This window comes from Myxine glutinosa, chromosome 5 (assembly GCF_964187855.1).
Source record: "Myxine glutinosa chromosome 5, kmMyxGlut1.1, whole genome shotgun sequence".
In the NCBI taxonomy this organism is placed as follows: domain Eukaryota; kingdom Metazoa; phylum Chordata; class Myxini; order Myxiniformes; family Myxinidae; genus Myxine; species Myxine glutinosa.
The window spans coordinates 139,968,968-139,982,276 of NC_136265.1; the positions used below are offsets into that span (position 1 = coordinate 139,968,968).

At 44.6% G+C, this 13,309-nt stretch overlaps 1 protein-coding gene across 3 annotated transcripts in view; it reads left to right on the forward strand.

Moving 5' to 3' along the window:
* Window positions 1-13,309, forward strand: part of IBTK (inhibitor of Bruton tyrosine kinase) — a 123,556-nt gene that overhangs the window by 46,990 nt on the left and 63,257 nt on the right. For all 3 annotated transcript variants that reach the window (XM_068116049.2, XM_068116050.2, XM_068116052.2), the window contains 5 exons: window positions 1,901-2,584; window positions 6,444-6,533; window positions 6,609-6,691; window positions 6,795-6,832; window positions 10,768-10,864. In XM_068116049.2, coding sequence (XP_067972150.2) covers window positions 1,901-2,584; window positions 6,444-6,533; window positions 6,609-6,691; window positions 6,795-6,832; window positions 10,768-10,864 — 992 coding nt within the window. The remainder of the gene's footprint in view (window positions 1-1,900; window positions 2,585-6,443; window positions 6,534-6,608; window positions 6,692-6,794; window positions 6,833-10,767; window positions 10,865-13,309) is intronic.

The following is a 13,309-nucleotide window of genomic DNA, read 5'->3' on the forward strand; positions in this document are numbered from 1 at the left end:
CACACACACACACACACACACACACACACACACACACACGAGTATACACATACACACACACACGAGTATACACATACACACACACACACGTACATCGACACACATGCACACACACACACACACACACACACACACGTACAGACACATATACACATTACACATATGTATCCACATATACACATATATGCACATTATACACATATATACATCTACACACACACACACACACACACACACACACACACACACACACACACACACACACACACACACACACACGAGTATACACATACACGCACACACAGACATATATATACACATACACATACAACAACAACATGCATTTTAAGGCCATTTTCCCTGCTAGAGCGGGGGTTAGCCTACATACACATACACACACATATATGCACGCGCACACACACACACACACACACACACACACACACACACACACACACACACACACACATATATGCACGTACACACACACACACACACACACACACACACGTACACATGTCCCACATGTATATATCCCACATCCCACATGTATATACATGTTTAAAGTGTACGTGCCCTTCCCCCCTCCCCCGCCCGGCAACGCTGGGTAATTCTGCTGGTAACTAATAAAATAAAAACGAGGAAATATCTCTCGGTAATTTCATGAAACTCGGTGGAATTGGATGAAATTCGCTCGGTGAATTCACTCGGTTTATTCGGTTCGGCTCGGTTCACTCGGTTTAAAGAAAAAGCGATAATGTCGACATGTTGCCGTCTGTGTCATGTTGGGCGGTGTATGATACTTGTTGGCGGTGTTGGGTGGTGATATGGTGTATTTTAAAATATATATCTGCGTTTTCCCGCGTTGCTGACACCGAGTCTAAAACCATCAATAAAAATGAAATCAGATGGTGAGTTAGATTGGAGATAAAGGCGTGAGAGATACTCAAGATCCGAAGGATCGGATCTGATTTTCTTCCCGTTTTTTTCCAACCGAGTCTAAAACTATGTTAGCGACTGTGAAAAATGAAATGATATATCGAATTAGAATTGAAATAAACCTGTGTGAGAGAGAAAGACAGCACGGGCCTAACTAAACAGGCCTCAAAGCTATTCGAGAAGGAGGAGTGGGTGGAGCTACTCTGCAAACCGAGTAAGCCACACCCCCGGACAGACGTCCAACAGACAGACAGAATCACCGTAGCCTATTATAATATAGATATGAAAATAAAATAATAGTGAGGTACCAGTGCTCCACACGGGACACAGGTGATCACGAACCTTTGTTCTCCAGTCACGGTGTCAAGGTAAAATCGAATCAAGAACCTTCTCGAGTCAGTTTCTCAGCGGCAGATTCGCTACATCAGCGCATCGCATAGGCGTCTGTCATTGTATATAACAGATTGAATTTAATGAACAGCCTGAATAGATATTTAATATAAAGATGGTAGTTTCCCAATGTGTATGCCCTATGGCGACTGGGGTTGGGGATTTGAGGGAGGGAAGTGGAATCAGGGGGGAGCAAAATTATGTTTTGCCCCCCCCCCCCCCCGGGCACCAGACACCCTCAGTACGCCACTGGTGAGCACATCTCTAAAGTTTGTACTACAACATTTGTAAATCAGTAGTAGAACATCAGAAGTGTTTTCGAGTGTGTTTTTGAGTGTTCGATATAACTTTGTCTTTTCTAGGGACAACCATTATTCAAAGATGGATGGTTTCACATGATCATCCTTGCCTTGTTTACATACTTTCTGGAGTTACATCCCTTTACATTCTTTAAAATGTCAGCTTCTGAGCTAAGGATGAATTAGATAAAATGCCACATAACACTATCACTCACTGTCCCTCTTTCCTCTCCCACCCCTTTGCTCCCCCAACGTCGCACCTCTGGCTCCAGTTTGAGTGATCTTCCACCTTCCCCACCTCCAAGCCTTCCTTCAACTCTTGCCCCATTGCTGTCAAAAACACCTCTGGTGGAAGCAGACATCGTTTTCAAAGGAAATTTCAGCAAGATTGGTGTTCATCGCTTCATCATCGCCTCCCGTTCTGAAGTTATTATGCAGTTGCTTTGTGAGGACAAGGGTGTGGAAGGTGAGGCCGAGCCTGGAGGTGAAGATCATGGTGAGGATGTAGCTGGACCTGGCAGTGAGGGTGAGGCTGGGCCCTGCGGTAACGTTGACTGTGAGGATGAGGCTTTGTCTGGCTGTGATGGGGAGGATGAAGCTGATGCCAGTCTTGACATTAAGGATGAGGACGAGGGTGATGGCACAGATCGATCTTGTTTTGGAACCGAAGAAACCCGAGAGATGGAACATTATGAGAAATGGCTTAAGGATGATCCAAAAGAAGTAAGACTAAGTGAGAATGGAAATGACAATATTTCTGTGAAGTATATTGGAAGCCAGAATGCTTTAAAGGTGTGTGGTTTTTCACGACACACTGTTTGGCAACTTGTCACTTTTATCTACACGGGTGAGCTGAACTTGAATGGCCAATTGGATCCACGAGACCTGTCATCTTTCGAACTGCGATTTCTTCAGAGAGCTGCCGAGTTGTTTGGACTGGAATCTTTGGCAGAAAGGTAAATACTGTTACGTTTGTGGGGTAGATGATGGAATCCCATCGTACAGATAGGATCGTATAGGTATAGCATGGACCGTGGACGCGTAGGAGACATCTCGATGTATTTAAGCGGGAAACTAAAGATTGTTTATGTGTCTTCACACGGGGTTGAAGCTGTGTTAACTAGATAGGGATTAAGGTTAGTTTCCCCCAGTATGTGATTGCCTCCTGTGGCTTTTCCCTACGTTTTTACAACTACAACAAGGCTGGCCATAAAACCTCCGTTTAAACAACCACGCCTCATCGGTGGAGCATGACCATGGGGTGATTCAATGGGGCTCGGCAACTGCCGACAACGGCCGGACATTGCCGATCGGCAAGTAAGCCACGCCTTAATGATGCTCGCGCAAAGCTGGCAGGCCAAGCCCCGAAGTTCGTCATCGGTGGAGCATGACCATGGGGTGATTCAATGGGGCTCGGCAATTGGCCAGAGTGACGTCAGAGCAAAAACGTTCTCGGGAAAAGGACTGTTGAAAGAAGAATCGCTCTCTGAAGGTTGTGCCATTCGGGGAGGTTGGGGGGGGGGGGGTGGAGAGAGAGCAAAAGAGGGCCGTTTTCACAGCTCGCTCGCCGGCTCTGTGCGCGTCGCGCCAGCACTATTTTGGGCGCGGGAGGCATTGGGACCGGACCATCGCCATCACCTTTACAAAATAACTTGTTGGGACCAGCTAAGTGGCTGCACAATATTTTTTTTAAAGAACATTTATTTTACTTTATCATCCCCCTGTGTGTTTGTATTCATGTCTGAGGGGAGGATCCTCAAAGTAGGAATTGCAATTAGTTTACTTCAACATTTATTTCATCTTGCATTTATTTTTATTGAATCATTATTGTGGCATTTTTCATTTGTTGTGTTGTTTATTTGTTGTGGGTTCGGGAATAAACCTGTGTGCTTCTGTTCAGGTAAGCGCCTTCGCTGCCATCCGTCTCGCGCGCGCCATAAAAATAACCGCCAACATTTCTGGAGTTCGCCGTGGGAGTAAAAACGATCGGCCATTCGTCACCCAGTGGTCTTAATCACTGGGCGACACGATAATACAATATTCCCCTGCTTGTTCTATGAATTTTGTTTTACATATATTTATATACACATTTATTGAAGTAAGAATCATACTATAATTTGAGAAGTGTATTTTTGGTTTGTTTGACTTCTATACACTCCTGAACTGTTGAATGGAACGAGTTGAAAACTGGTGGTTGTACTTGGGATATGCACGAGAATGCTTTCGGTGGTAAATAAATAACTAAATAGTCCCAGAAGTTCAGGGTGGAGTGAAGGATCTAAGTTCTCTCAAAGTAAATATGTTTGGAGTTGTGCTGCTTGCAGTGGGAGGGGATATTACAAGCCATACTAAAACATGTTAATCCTGGCACAATCAACACGGCCGTGAACGGGGGGAATTGACCCGACTATAGTTCTGGTGGAATTGGCATCTCTGTAATTCTGGGGAATTGACCCACCCGTAATTCTGGGGGAATTGACGTCTCTGTAATTCTAGGGGAATTGACCCACCCGTAATTTTGTGGGAATTGACATCCCTCTAATTCGGGGGAATTGACATCTTTCTAATTCTGGGGGAACCTCCCGGATTTTACCGGATTTTGTCGCAGGTTGTGACCACAGTGCGTTCATTCTTGGTATACAATATACATTGTGACGTATTGTTGGGGTTGAAACATGTTGATCCTTCTCAGCAATCTTTACCCATTTAAATTTTGATTGTGTCATCCTATTTCTTTTCAAAGAGTGTAAAAATTTGTTGTCTCAAATGGTTGTGTGAAAGGTTTGTGTGATGTAAAAAAATTCTTTTTTTTTCTTTTCTTTTTTTTGTATACTGAATCGAGGCTCATGAAAGAGCTGACATTTACTTCACAAACAAATCAACCAGACAAACAAAATATATAAAAAGAGGGAGCGGAAGACAAGAGAAGGGGAAGCACACAAACACTTGAGGGCACACAACATTTAAGAGCAGGGAGATGTGTGGGAGGGAGAGGGCTTGGGGGGAGGGGGGTGGCAGAAGTATCAAACACAAGGACACCAAGGACTTCCAGGACAGAAGTTGGTATTTCAAAAAAGTGGAATTGGGGTGAAATTAGCGGGGATAGAAAAGATCAATGTTTTGGATGGGGGAAGATAAGAGATGGTGGTGAACAGCTGTTTTAAAGACCTGGAGGGTGGAGTGGGATTGAAGAGAGTGAGGGAGTTTGTTCCAGAGGCGGGAGAAAAGAGGAGTGAAGGTGAGCAGAGAGTCTTGATTTTGGCAGTTTAACCATAAGAGGGTTGCAGGCAGATCTTGTGTGACCTGTAGGAATATTTGCTGGACAGAGCCCAGAGAGAGCTGGGGGGGGGCAAGGCCAGAGAGGAGTCGGTAGAAGATGGAAAGACCACCAACCTGCCTGCGGTGAGTGAGTGAGAGGCCCTTGGAGTTAGCTTCATCGCGGGAGATTCCAATGATTCTGAATGCTTTGGTTTCAACAGGGTGAAGACGAGCTAGGTGTGAGGCAGGTGCACCAGCCCAGAGGGGAGAGCAGTATTCCATTGAGCTGCGGATGAAAGCCTTGTATGTGGTGAGGAGCTCAGGTGTGCCAAGGAAGGACTTCGCACGACGGAGGATGCCCAGTCGGCGACTGGCTTTGGAGGCCAGATTTGAAATGTGGTTTTCCCAGGAAAGATCATGGCAGATAGTGAGACCCAAAAGCTTGAGTGACAGAACTTCTTGGAGAGGATTATTCAGAAAGTGGATGGGAGGGTTGTCCAGTCGGTCTTTTCGGAGAGACATCGTAAGAGTGTGAGATTTGTCAGGATTGAAAGACATGTTCCACTTGTGTGCCCAGTCTGTGATTTTGTCCAGGTCTGCAGAGAGTGAGGAGGCTGCAGACTGCCGATCTGAGGGATGAAGAATGGAGCGACAGAGAGTAGAGTCATCAGCAAATAGATAGAGAGGATTTTCAAGAGTCAGAGAGATCATTGATGAAGACCAGAAAAAGCACAGGGCCCAGAACACTGCCTTGGGGAACTCCAGCCTGAACAGGAAGAGGAGATGAGAGAAATCCATTCAGGGCCACACGTTGACTACGACTAGAGAGGAAGTCCGCCAGCCATGCGTGGAGATTTCCATGGATACCAAAAAAGGAGAGTTTGGTGAGCAGAGCGGGGTGCCAGACCGTATCGAAGGCACGTGATATGTCAAGGGAGACAGCTCTAATTTCCTGTTTGGCATTGAGGACCTCCATCCATTGTTGAGAAAGCAGAAGCAGCATGTCCAGAGTAGAGTGACCAGGTCTGAAACCAAATTGATGATCAGAGATCAAGCCATTGGAGAAGAGGAAAGATTTCATATCTGAAGCAATGATGGATTCCATGACTTTGCTGATAATTGGGAGAAGGCTGATTGGTCTGTAGTTGCTGGGATCTGTTTTTGCACCTTTTTTGTGCAAAGCGGTGATGTTGGCAGATTTCCAAGCAGATGGCAGATGACCTTGAGCAAAAGAGAGGGTGAAGAGAACAGAGAGAGAGTGAAAGAGCGGAAGAACAGGATTTTAGGACCCGTGGGCTGATGCCATCTGGTCCAGTTGCAGAATCAGAGTCGAGGGTTGACAGAAACTTTTCCACCTTGTCAGGAGGAAAGGACACAGAGTCCAGGAGCAGCTGGGTACGACTGGGTACGGTGGGTACAGAGAGGGATGGTAGTAATGTTGTAATGAGTAATATGATCGATGTAAGTAATAATAGTAATGAGTAGAATGTTGTGTACCATAAGCATAGTTTTAATAACCTTTGTGTTTCTTGACCCCTGTTTTCTTCATCTCTTTAGGTTGAACCTCATTAATTTTGGGGAAGATGACGGTGAAGACGAATATGTGAAACAAGAATCTGAAAGGATCGTGTTCGACCGTATCAGAGGGTTGGTGCAATTTTGTTTTGTTTGGTTTTGACTTCAACTTTTGTTATTCACTAAACAGCATGATCATTTTCACAGGGCCCAGTTCAGTGACTTGGTCATCCGTTCATGTGATGGGGTTCTCTTCTCTTGCCATAGCTGCATATTGGTTCCCAGACTCGGTGAGTCCCTTGGTTTCTTGCCTCTCGCTAAATCAGTCTTAACTACATCCAAAATGAGGTGTTGACCCTTTTAGGTTAATCCTCAGCTGTGTTTTGCTTGCAGAGTACTTCCGTGCCATGACAAGTCATTTATGGAGGCAGGTAGGACACAGAGAAATTGAGCATAGGATCGATGGACGATCCATGTATGAACATCGGCGTGTAGGATGGATAATATGGTGTTGGAGATGGTATTTTATTTCTTAAAATTATTGTGTAGGAAATCAATCAATGGTCACTTTTGCCTCATTGTGAAGCTCCCTGTATTGTTGGCATTTTTGTTGTCCCAATACTTTTTGTAAATACAGTACCATAGGACCCGCCTATTCATGGGGGATACATTCCTGGAAAATCCCGCGAATTGTGAAACCGCGAATGGGGGGGAGAGGGCATTGTTTCAATGGAAAAAGGGGGGGGGGGGGGGATAGGTTCCCGAGTCGTGAAAATCCGCAAATAGAGAGGAACAAACCGCGAATGGTGAGGGGAAATCTGCGAATGGTGAGGCATATCCCAAGAATGTCGACGATGATCCACGAAGATCGATGAAAGTCCCGGAAATGGCAAGACAAAACCCGCGAATGTCGACGATAATCCGTGAAGGTCGATGAAATTCCCGCAAATGTATGTCGCTGCATTGTTTCAATGGGGGTAAGGGGAATAGGTTATAGGTTCCCAGTGGTTCCTGATTCATGGAGGAATTTTTTTTAAGTCTAAAGTGCTTTCATCCGAAAATGCACATGATTACAGTTTCACAAAAAATGCTTACACATAAAAAAAACGACAACACCAGGTACCATTTCCAATTTATTGAAGGAATGCGCTTACAGTTTATTAAAAGTTCTGAACCATACCGTACTGTGAAAGTAAAAAAAAAAACACAACACCATCATGTACCGTTTAAAATTTTTATTTCACAAACACACGCAACTTTCAAATGATGATGGTGATGATGGTGATGAATTAAAATCCCATGAATTTCTCGAACCTTGAGGGCGACCTAAATGATGGTGCAGCAAAATCGTGCACTAAGGGCGAGCCAGGAGAGGTAGGAGAAGGTGAGGATGCTGGTGAGGATGCTGAGAGGATGGCAGGAGAGCATGTTGATGGTCTTGAGGTGGAGGGAGCAGGGCTGAAGAAATAGGTAATGGGGAGCTGCCTGGCAGATTGCCCAACATTTTGATGTAGCTCTTTATTCGGGAGCAGCACATCATGTAAGCCCCTCTTGAACTTGTGGTACCTCTCCAAGACTGGGTCAGCGTCTTGCATCCTGTCGCAATTGCCTGCATGTCCTGCAGCAACTCACCCAGGAACTGGACTGTGAGGTTGGACCTCTGCACCTTTTCCTCATCACTGCCCACCTCCTCCTCCTCAGAAACCTTTGGCCTCCAACTCGTCCTCGGCGAGCGGGTTTAGGGAATGGTTCAACATCATGGGTTTCAGCATGAAGTCCCTCGTCTGCATGTTGTCCTCGATTCATATGCTGAGAGTCTTCTCCATCCTTTCCATGTGGACATTCCGAATATGGGTGACCACCTTCGTAATGAATGCAGCGCTCGCTGAAACCCTCTCACGAATCGCCTTCTCCTTGTTCTGTATGTCGTGAATGGTGTATTCGTTGACGCGGTAGTGCCTGCCCACAGAGGCCTGCACTCTCTCCTCTCGAAAACTGGCTGAGCAGCTCCACTTCTGGCTCAGGCTCATCACCTTCTTCTGCCTCTTGGTAATCAACGCGTCTCCGGCACTGGTCATGCGCTTGGGAGCCATTGATTGAACAATGAGCAGAGCGAGAGTCAAAAACGCAGGTCTAAGCAACGGGACGAGAAGATTGATTGAGACCCAAGACACAGTCTATATTTAGGAATGCGAGCATTGTGGGTAGCTGCGGGAGGGGTTAATACTCTGCCCAATGTTTGTGGGGGATGTTATCGGATGATGCCGTATTGAGCCTGTCTGCTGATTTCAACAATAGATTCAATGAAGTGTTTGCATTCTATAATTTGTGGGGGTTGACCTGTTTACGCAGCTCGTGGAACATCCCGCAAAGCTCTCGATTATAGTGCAGCTAAAATTAATGGCCGCGAAACCAATGAAAACGTGAAATACACGACAGCGGCTGCAGAAACAGGTCAAGTTCGTGGCTCGTAGAAGATGTTTTTTTGCATACTGCTCTCAAATGTTGTTAGACACTCTCAAATGTTGTTCTCAAATGTTGTCTCAAATGTTTGCATACTGCTCTCTCCCGATGTCCCTGCTCTCAAATGTTGTGTTTGTGTGCTTCCCCATCTCTCCCCATCTTGTCTACCGCTCCCCTTATTATATACTTTGTGTGTCTGTTCTGATTTTTTGTGTGATAAATGTTAGCTCTTTCACGAGCCTCGATCCTGTATAGTGTATACAAAAATAAAAATACGTATGTCCAGCTGCTTTATGCTTGGCTGGTGAAAGATGGATTTTTTAATGTGTCAAGCGAACGGCTTGTGAACAAAAAAAAAATTTGCGCCCCTGAAAAACCGAGAATTCGCGGAACACTGCCGCGAATAGAGAAACATGTCGCATTTTATCATCCATGAATACCTGGAACCTGCGAATAGTGGAACGAATAGCTGCGTCCGACTGTATAGCGAATAGCGAATATAGCGAATAGCTGCGTCCGACTGTATAGTCAGACCTCGACATTTGCAGTTCCAATATTCGCAGACCCAACATATTCATGGTTCATAACATGTGACCTGCTTCTACATTCGCACTTCACTTATTTGCTGTTTAAAAAAAAAATATTTATTTAATTTTTTTAAACACCAGCACTGCTCTCCTATATCTACTGCCGCTGATATTAATTCAGCCTGGCAACTCTTCCATAGAAACCTGCTCTCTTATGCTCAGATTCATCCCATCTTGTCTTCAATTATCTTACCCATCTTCCCGCTCTTGGTACTCAGAATCCTGTGATGAGGCAGTTGCTTTAAAACAACTTGCATTCTCCTACTGAAAGGTAAATCCAACTGAAGAAGACCTCAGATCATTCCACAAATCTCACAACAAGTGTACCTACTCTCTGGAGAGCCAGAAAACATCTTCTATCCAATCTCAAGAATGAGTTTCAAACTTTTCTCCCTCCTATAAAACTTAGTGGCACCTTGTCAAGGTGGTGCATTGTTCAGACTTGCACCCTCTGCCCTCTCCTTGCTTATCCCCCTCAGGTATCTGCAGAACGCACGTGGTCCAGCAGCAACTCCCTCTAAGTGAAACTGCCTAAATCCAGAACCACTGCTCACCTCCACTCATTTATGCCTCTTTTTTCCCACCGGTGGAACATCCTTCCACACTCTCTTCATTCTCACTCTTCCCTCAAGGTCGTCAAGACAGCTGTTTACCACCAGCTCAAGTCATCCCCAACCAAAATCATTATCTTTTCTACACCTGTTAAACCATACCACCCTTCCCAAAAATGTTGCTTATGTATCCATCTTGTCCACCCTCTACGTTTTCCCTTACCCTTCTTCATAACCTGCATCTCTTGTTTGTCCATCCCTGTCTATTTTGTCCCTCCGCTCTACTGTTGGCATTTCTCCTTTCTCCTTTCTCCTGCTGTTCCCTTTGTTATGTTGTGTCCTGATTTGTCATAGCTCTTCCACGAGCCGAGGCCATGTAGTAAAAAACAAAATAATTCCCCCCAATTCAAACAATGCCCCCACATTCGTGGATTCGACATTTGTGGCATTTTCCAGGAACGTACCCCGCCCCTCCCCCCCACGAATGTCGTGACTTGGGATCATAGTGGTCAAAACGGTAAAATAGTTAACTCAAAATTTGATATTAGGTCATTCCTGGTGGGACGTTTTGCCATCTTTCAACTTCGCTTTCGGTGTGAAGTGTGAGGGTTTGCGATGGCACTCAGTCGACCTCGCTCTAGTTTGAAATGTGAAATCGATTATTTGTTGTTTTTTTATGATGGTTGAGTTGTGGGGATGTCAATGGTCGTGTGACTTCCAATCTCACGTTGCTTTATTTTATTTTATTTTTGTTCCGTCACGTAGGGTATTTCTGATGACGTTTTGCAGCTTCATATCAGAGCAAAAGTTCTGTCTCTTCTTCTTGACTACCTCTACTCTGACTTTCTGCCTGAAATCCAAGGTAACATGACTAATAGTCTAACGCGTTATTCTCAAGGGATGATGTACATGTCATTTTACCCAGCTTGTTGGGGTTCTTTGCGCTTTTAACTGCCGCAGTTTTATAGTTTTACAGATGAGGTGAAAAGCATATTCACAACGATGGACTCGCTCATTTGGTACCGAATTGTCATGCATTAGAGCTTTCCGAATTGGCTTCATTTATACCGAAGGTTGTTTTATACATATGGGCCTGCATTATAATGTAGTGTGTGATTTGTGTATGTTGTTACAATGTGAACGCCTACAACCTCTACACTCCTCAATGCAGAACCTCTCTGTCCAGAACAGATGCTTACAGGAGGAAAGTACTTTATCTTGCATAATTGGACTGTCTGGTGATTGTCAATCAACTTGCTGCTTTTGTCGAATAGTATTTCAGCTAATTCGCTTCAATACAAATTGTGTAGTACATCAGTTTGATTTGAAATAGGAAATGGTTCCTTTAAATGTAAAAACACAGTTTTCATCCATTGAAACGTGTCTTTACAGGTTAAGATTACAAATCTTCCATCTATCTATCTATATCTATAGCTTTTATCTGTTTATATATATTTGTATACAATATATGAAGAGACGGAGGATCTACTGATTTATGCCTCTTTTTCACCGGTCTTCTCCCTAGTAATGGTCAAATGGTCTCCCTAGTAATTTCACCGGTCAGCATTTGGAAAAGTTGTGGGAATGGATGCATTTGTCACACATAATCTCAACTATCGCAGCAAGTAGGGAGTTGTCCTTGACAAGATGACGTAGTTCATAGTTTGGTCCGCGTTTTTAGCAACTTGAATGAAGAAAAAAACTCACCAGAAATCGTTTTTGACCTTGTTCATGCACAATTCGCTTCACATCACAAGTTGCAATGAGGAATCAAAACTGTCCATTAATTGCAAAAGATGGAACTGTACATTTTTGACATTTGCACCCTTTTAAACTTTGGACCCATTAGACCACTTCATACCCATTTAGACCCCTTTGACCCATTTAGACCCATTTGACCCATTTAGACCCCTTTGACCCATTTAGACCCCTTTGACCCATTTAGATCTCTTCGACCCATTTAGACCCCTTCAACCCAATTTAGACCCCTTCAACCCAATTTAGACCCCTTAAGACAATTTAGAGTTTAGACCAAATAGACCTTTACAGGCTTTATACCCCTTACACCCTCTCAACCCTTTTTAAGCCTTTTAAGACACTTTTGATGCTTTTTCGACTTTTTAAGACACTTTGGACCCAAATTAAAAAATTTGGGGTGTGGGGAACAAGCCCCAAGCATCGTTTTTGACCTTTTTTGTGTAAAATTTGCATTGCATTACAAGTTGCAATGACGAATCGAAACTGATATCCCAAAGTGAAACTGAAGCTACTGATCTACGGATCATCAAATAGGAAATCAGAATGAAATGCTGTGAGAGATTTGAAATGGAAATTGCCGAAAGCAAGTTATAGGGAGTATAGAGAGAGGGGGTGAGTTAGGGCTGAAGAAGCCACAGGGAGAGGGATCGTTGCCTGGAGGTGGTCAGTTGGCATGGATAGAACTTTCGTGATCTTCAGTCAAGCAGTAGGCTGAAAAAGTACCAAAATCCATTTCCCAGTCGACCTTCCGTAATTTCATCCTCTATCTCAAGCAGTATTTCCGATGTACTATCTCAAGCATATATTGGAAATCTTAGCTGGTGGAATGGAATGAGGTTGCCAAGGTTACGAGCTCCACCCACTTTGATATCTGCTCATTGAATATATTGTTACGGTTTTCAGAACCGTCACTTGTAAATAATAATCCCTTGTAAATAACTCCCTGTAAATATTCCCATTTGGTAAAGGTCAAAGGTCGCACCCTAGTTAGTCCATATTGCAATACGTAGGGCACCATAGGAACTTCTTCAGTTATTTCATTAGTATGTGTTTCAGGTAAGGCTCTGTTTCCAATAGTTTGACTCTGCGTTGCATTAATCAAATAACCTAGGCCCCTTTTCAAATCCCATTCATTTTGCGGTTTAGCCTCCGTCCAAATTGTATTGCCCGCCTTTGCCAGCAGCATTCGCTGCATTGAGCCTTCGCTGCCGCAGCGCTCGCTCCAAACGCCATTAACCATGTGGTCAGAGCGGAGAAAAAGGGGGAGGAGTTGTCAGGGCGAGGTGTGGCCCCAGCAACGTGTCAGGAAGGGAGGAGCCGGTGAACCCTCGCGACCAATCAGGGCCGAGGCGTGTTCACCGGTAGGCGGATCTAAGCGCACGCGGTTTGATTTGGAAGGCGCGTAATATAAGCGCCGCGGCAGACTACTTCCAGAGAGGGGAGAGAGAGCGTTGCAGAGCTGGAGCTGTGAGTTGAGAGAGAAGGCGTGCTGCTAAGAGCTGTGACGAGTGAGCTGAGAGACGAGCTACTTCGAGGACGACAGCTGGGA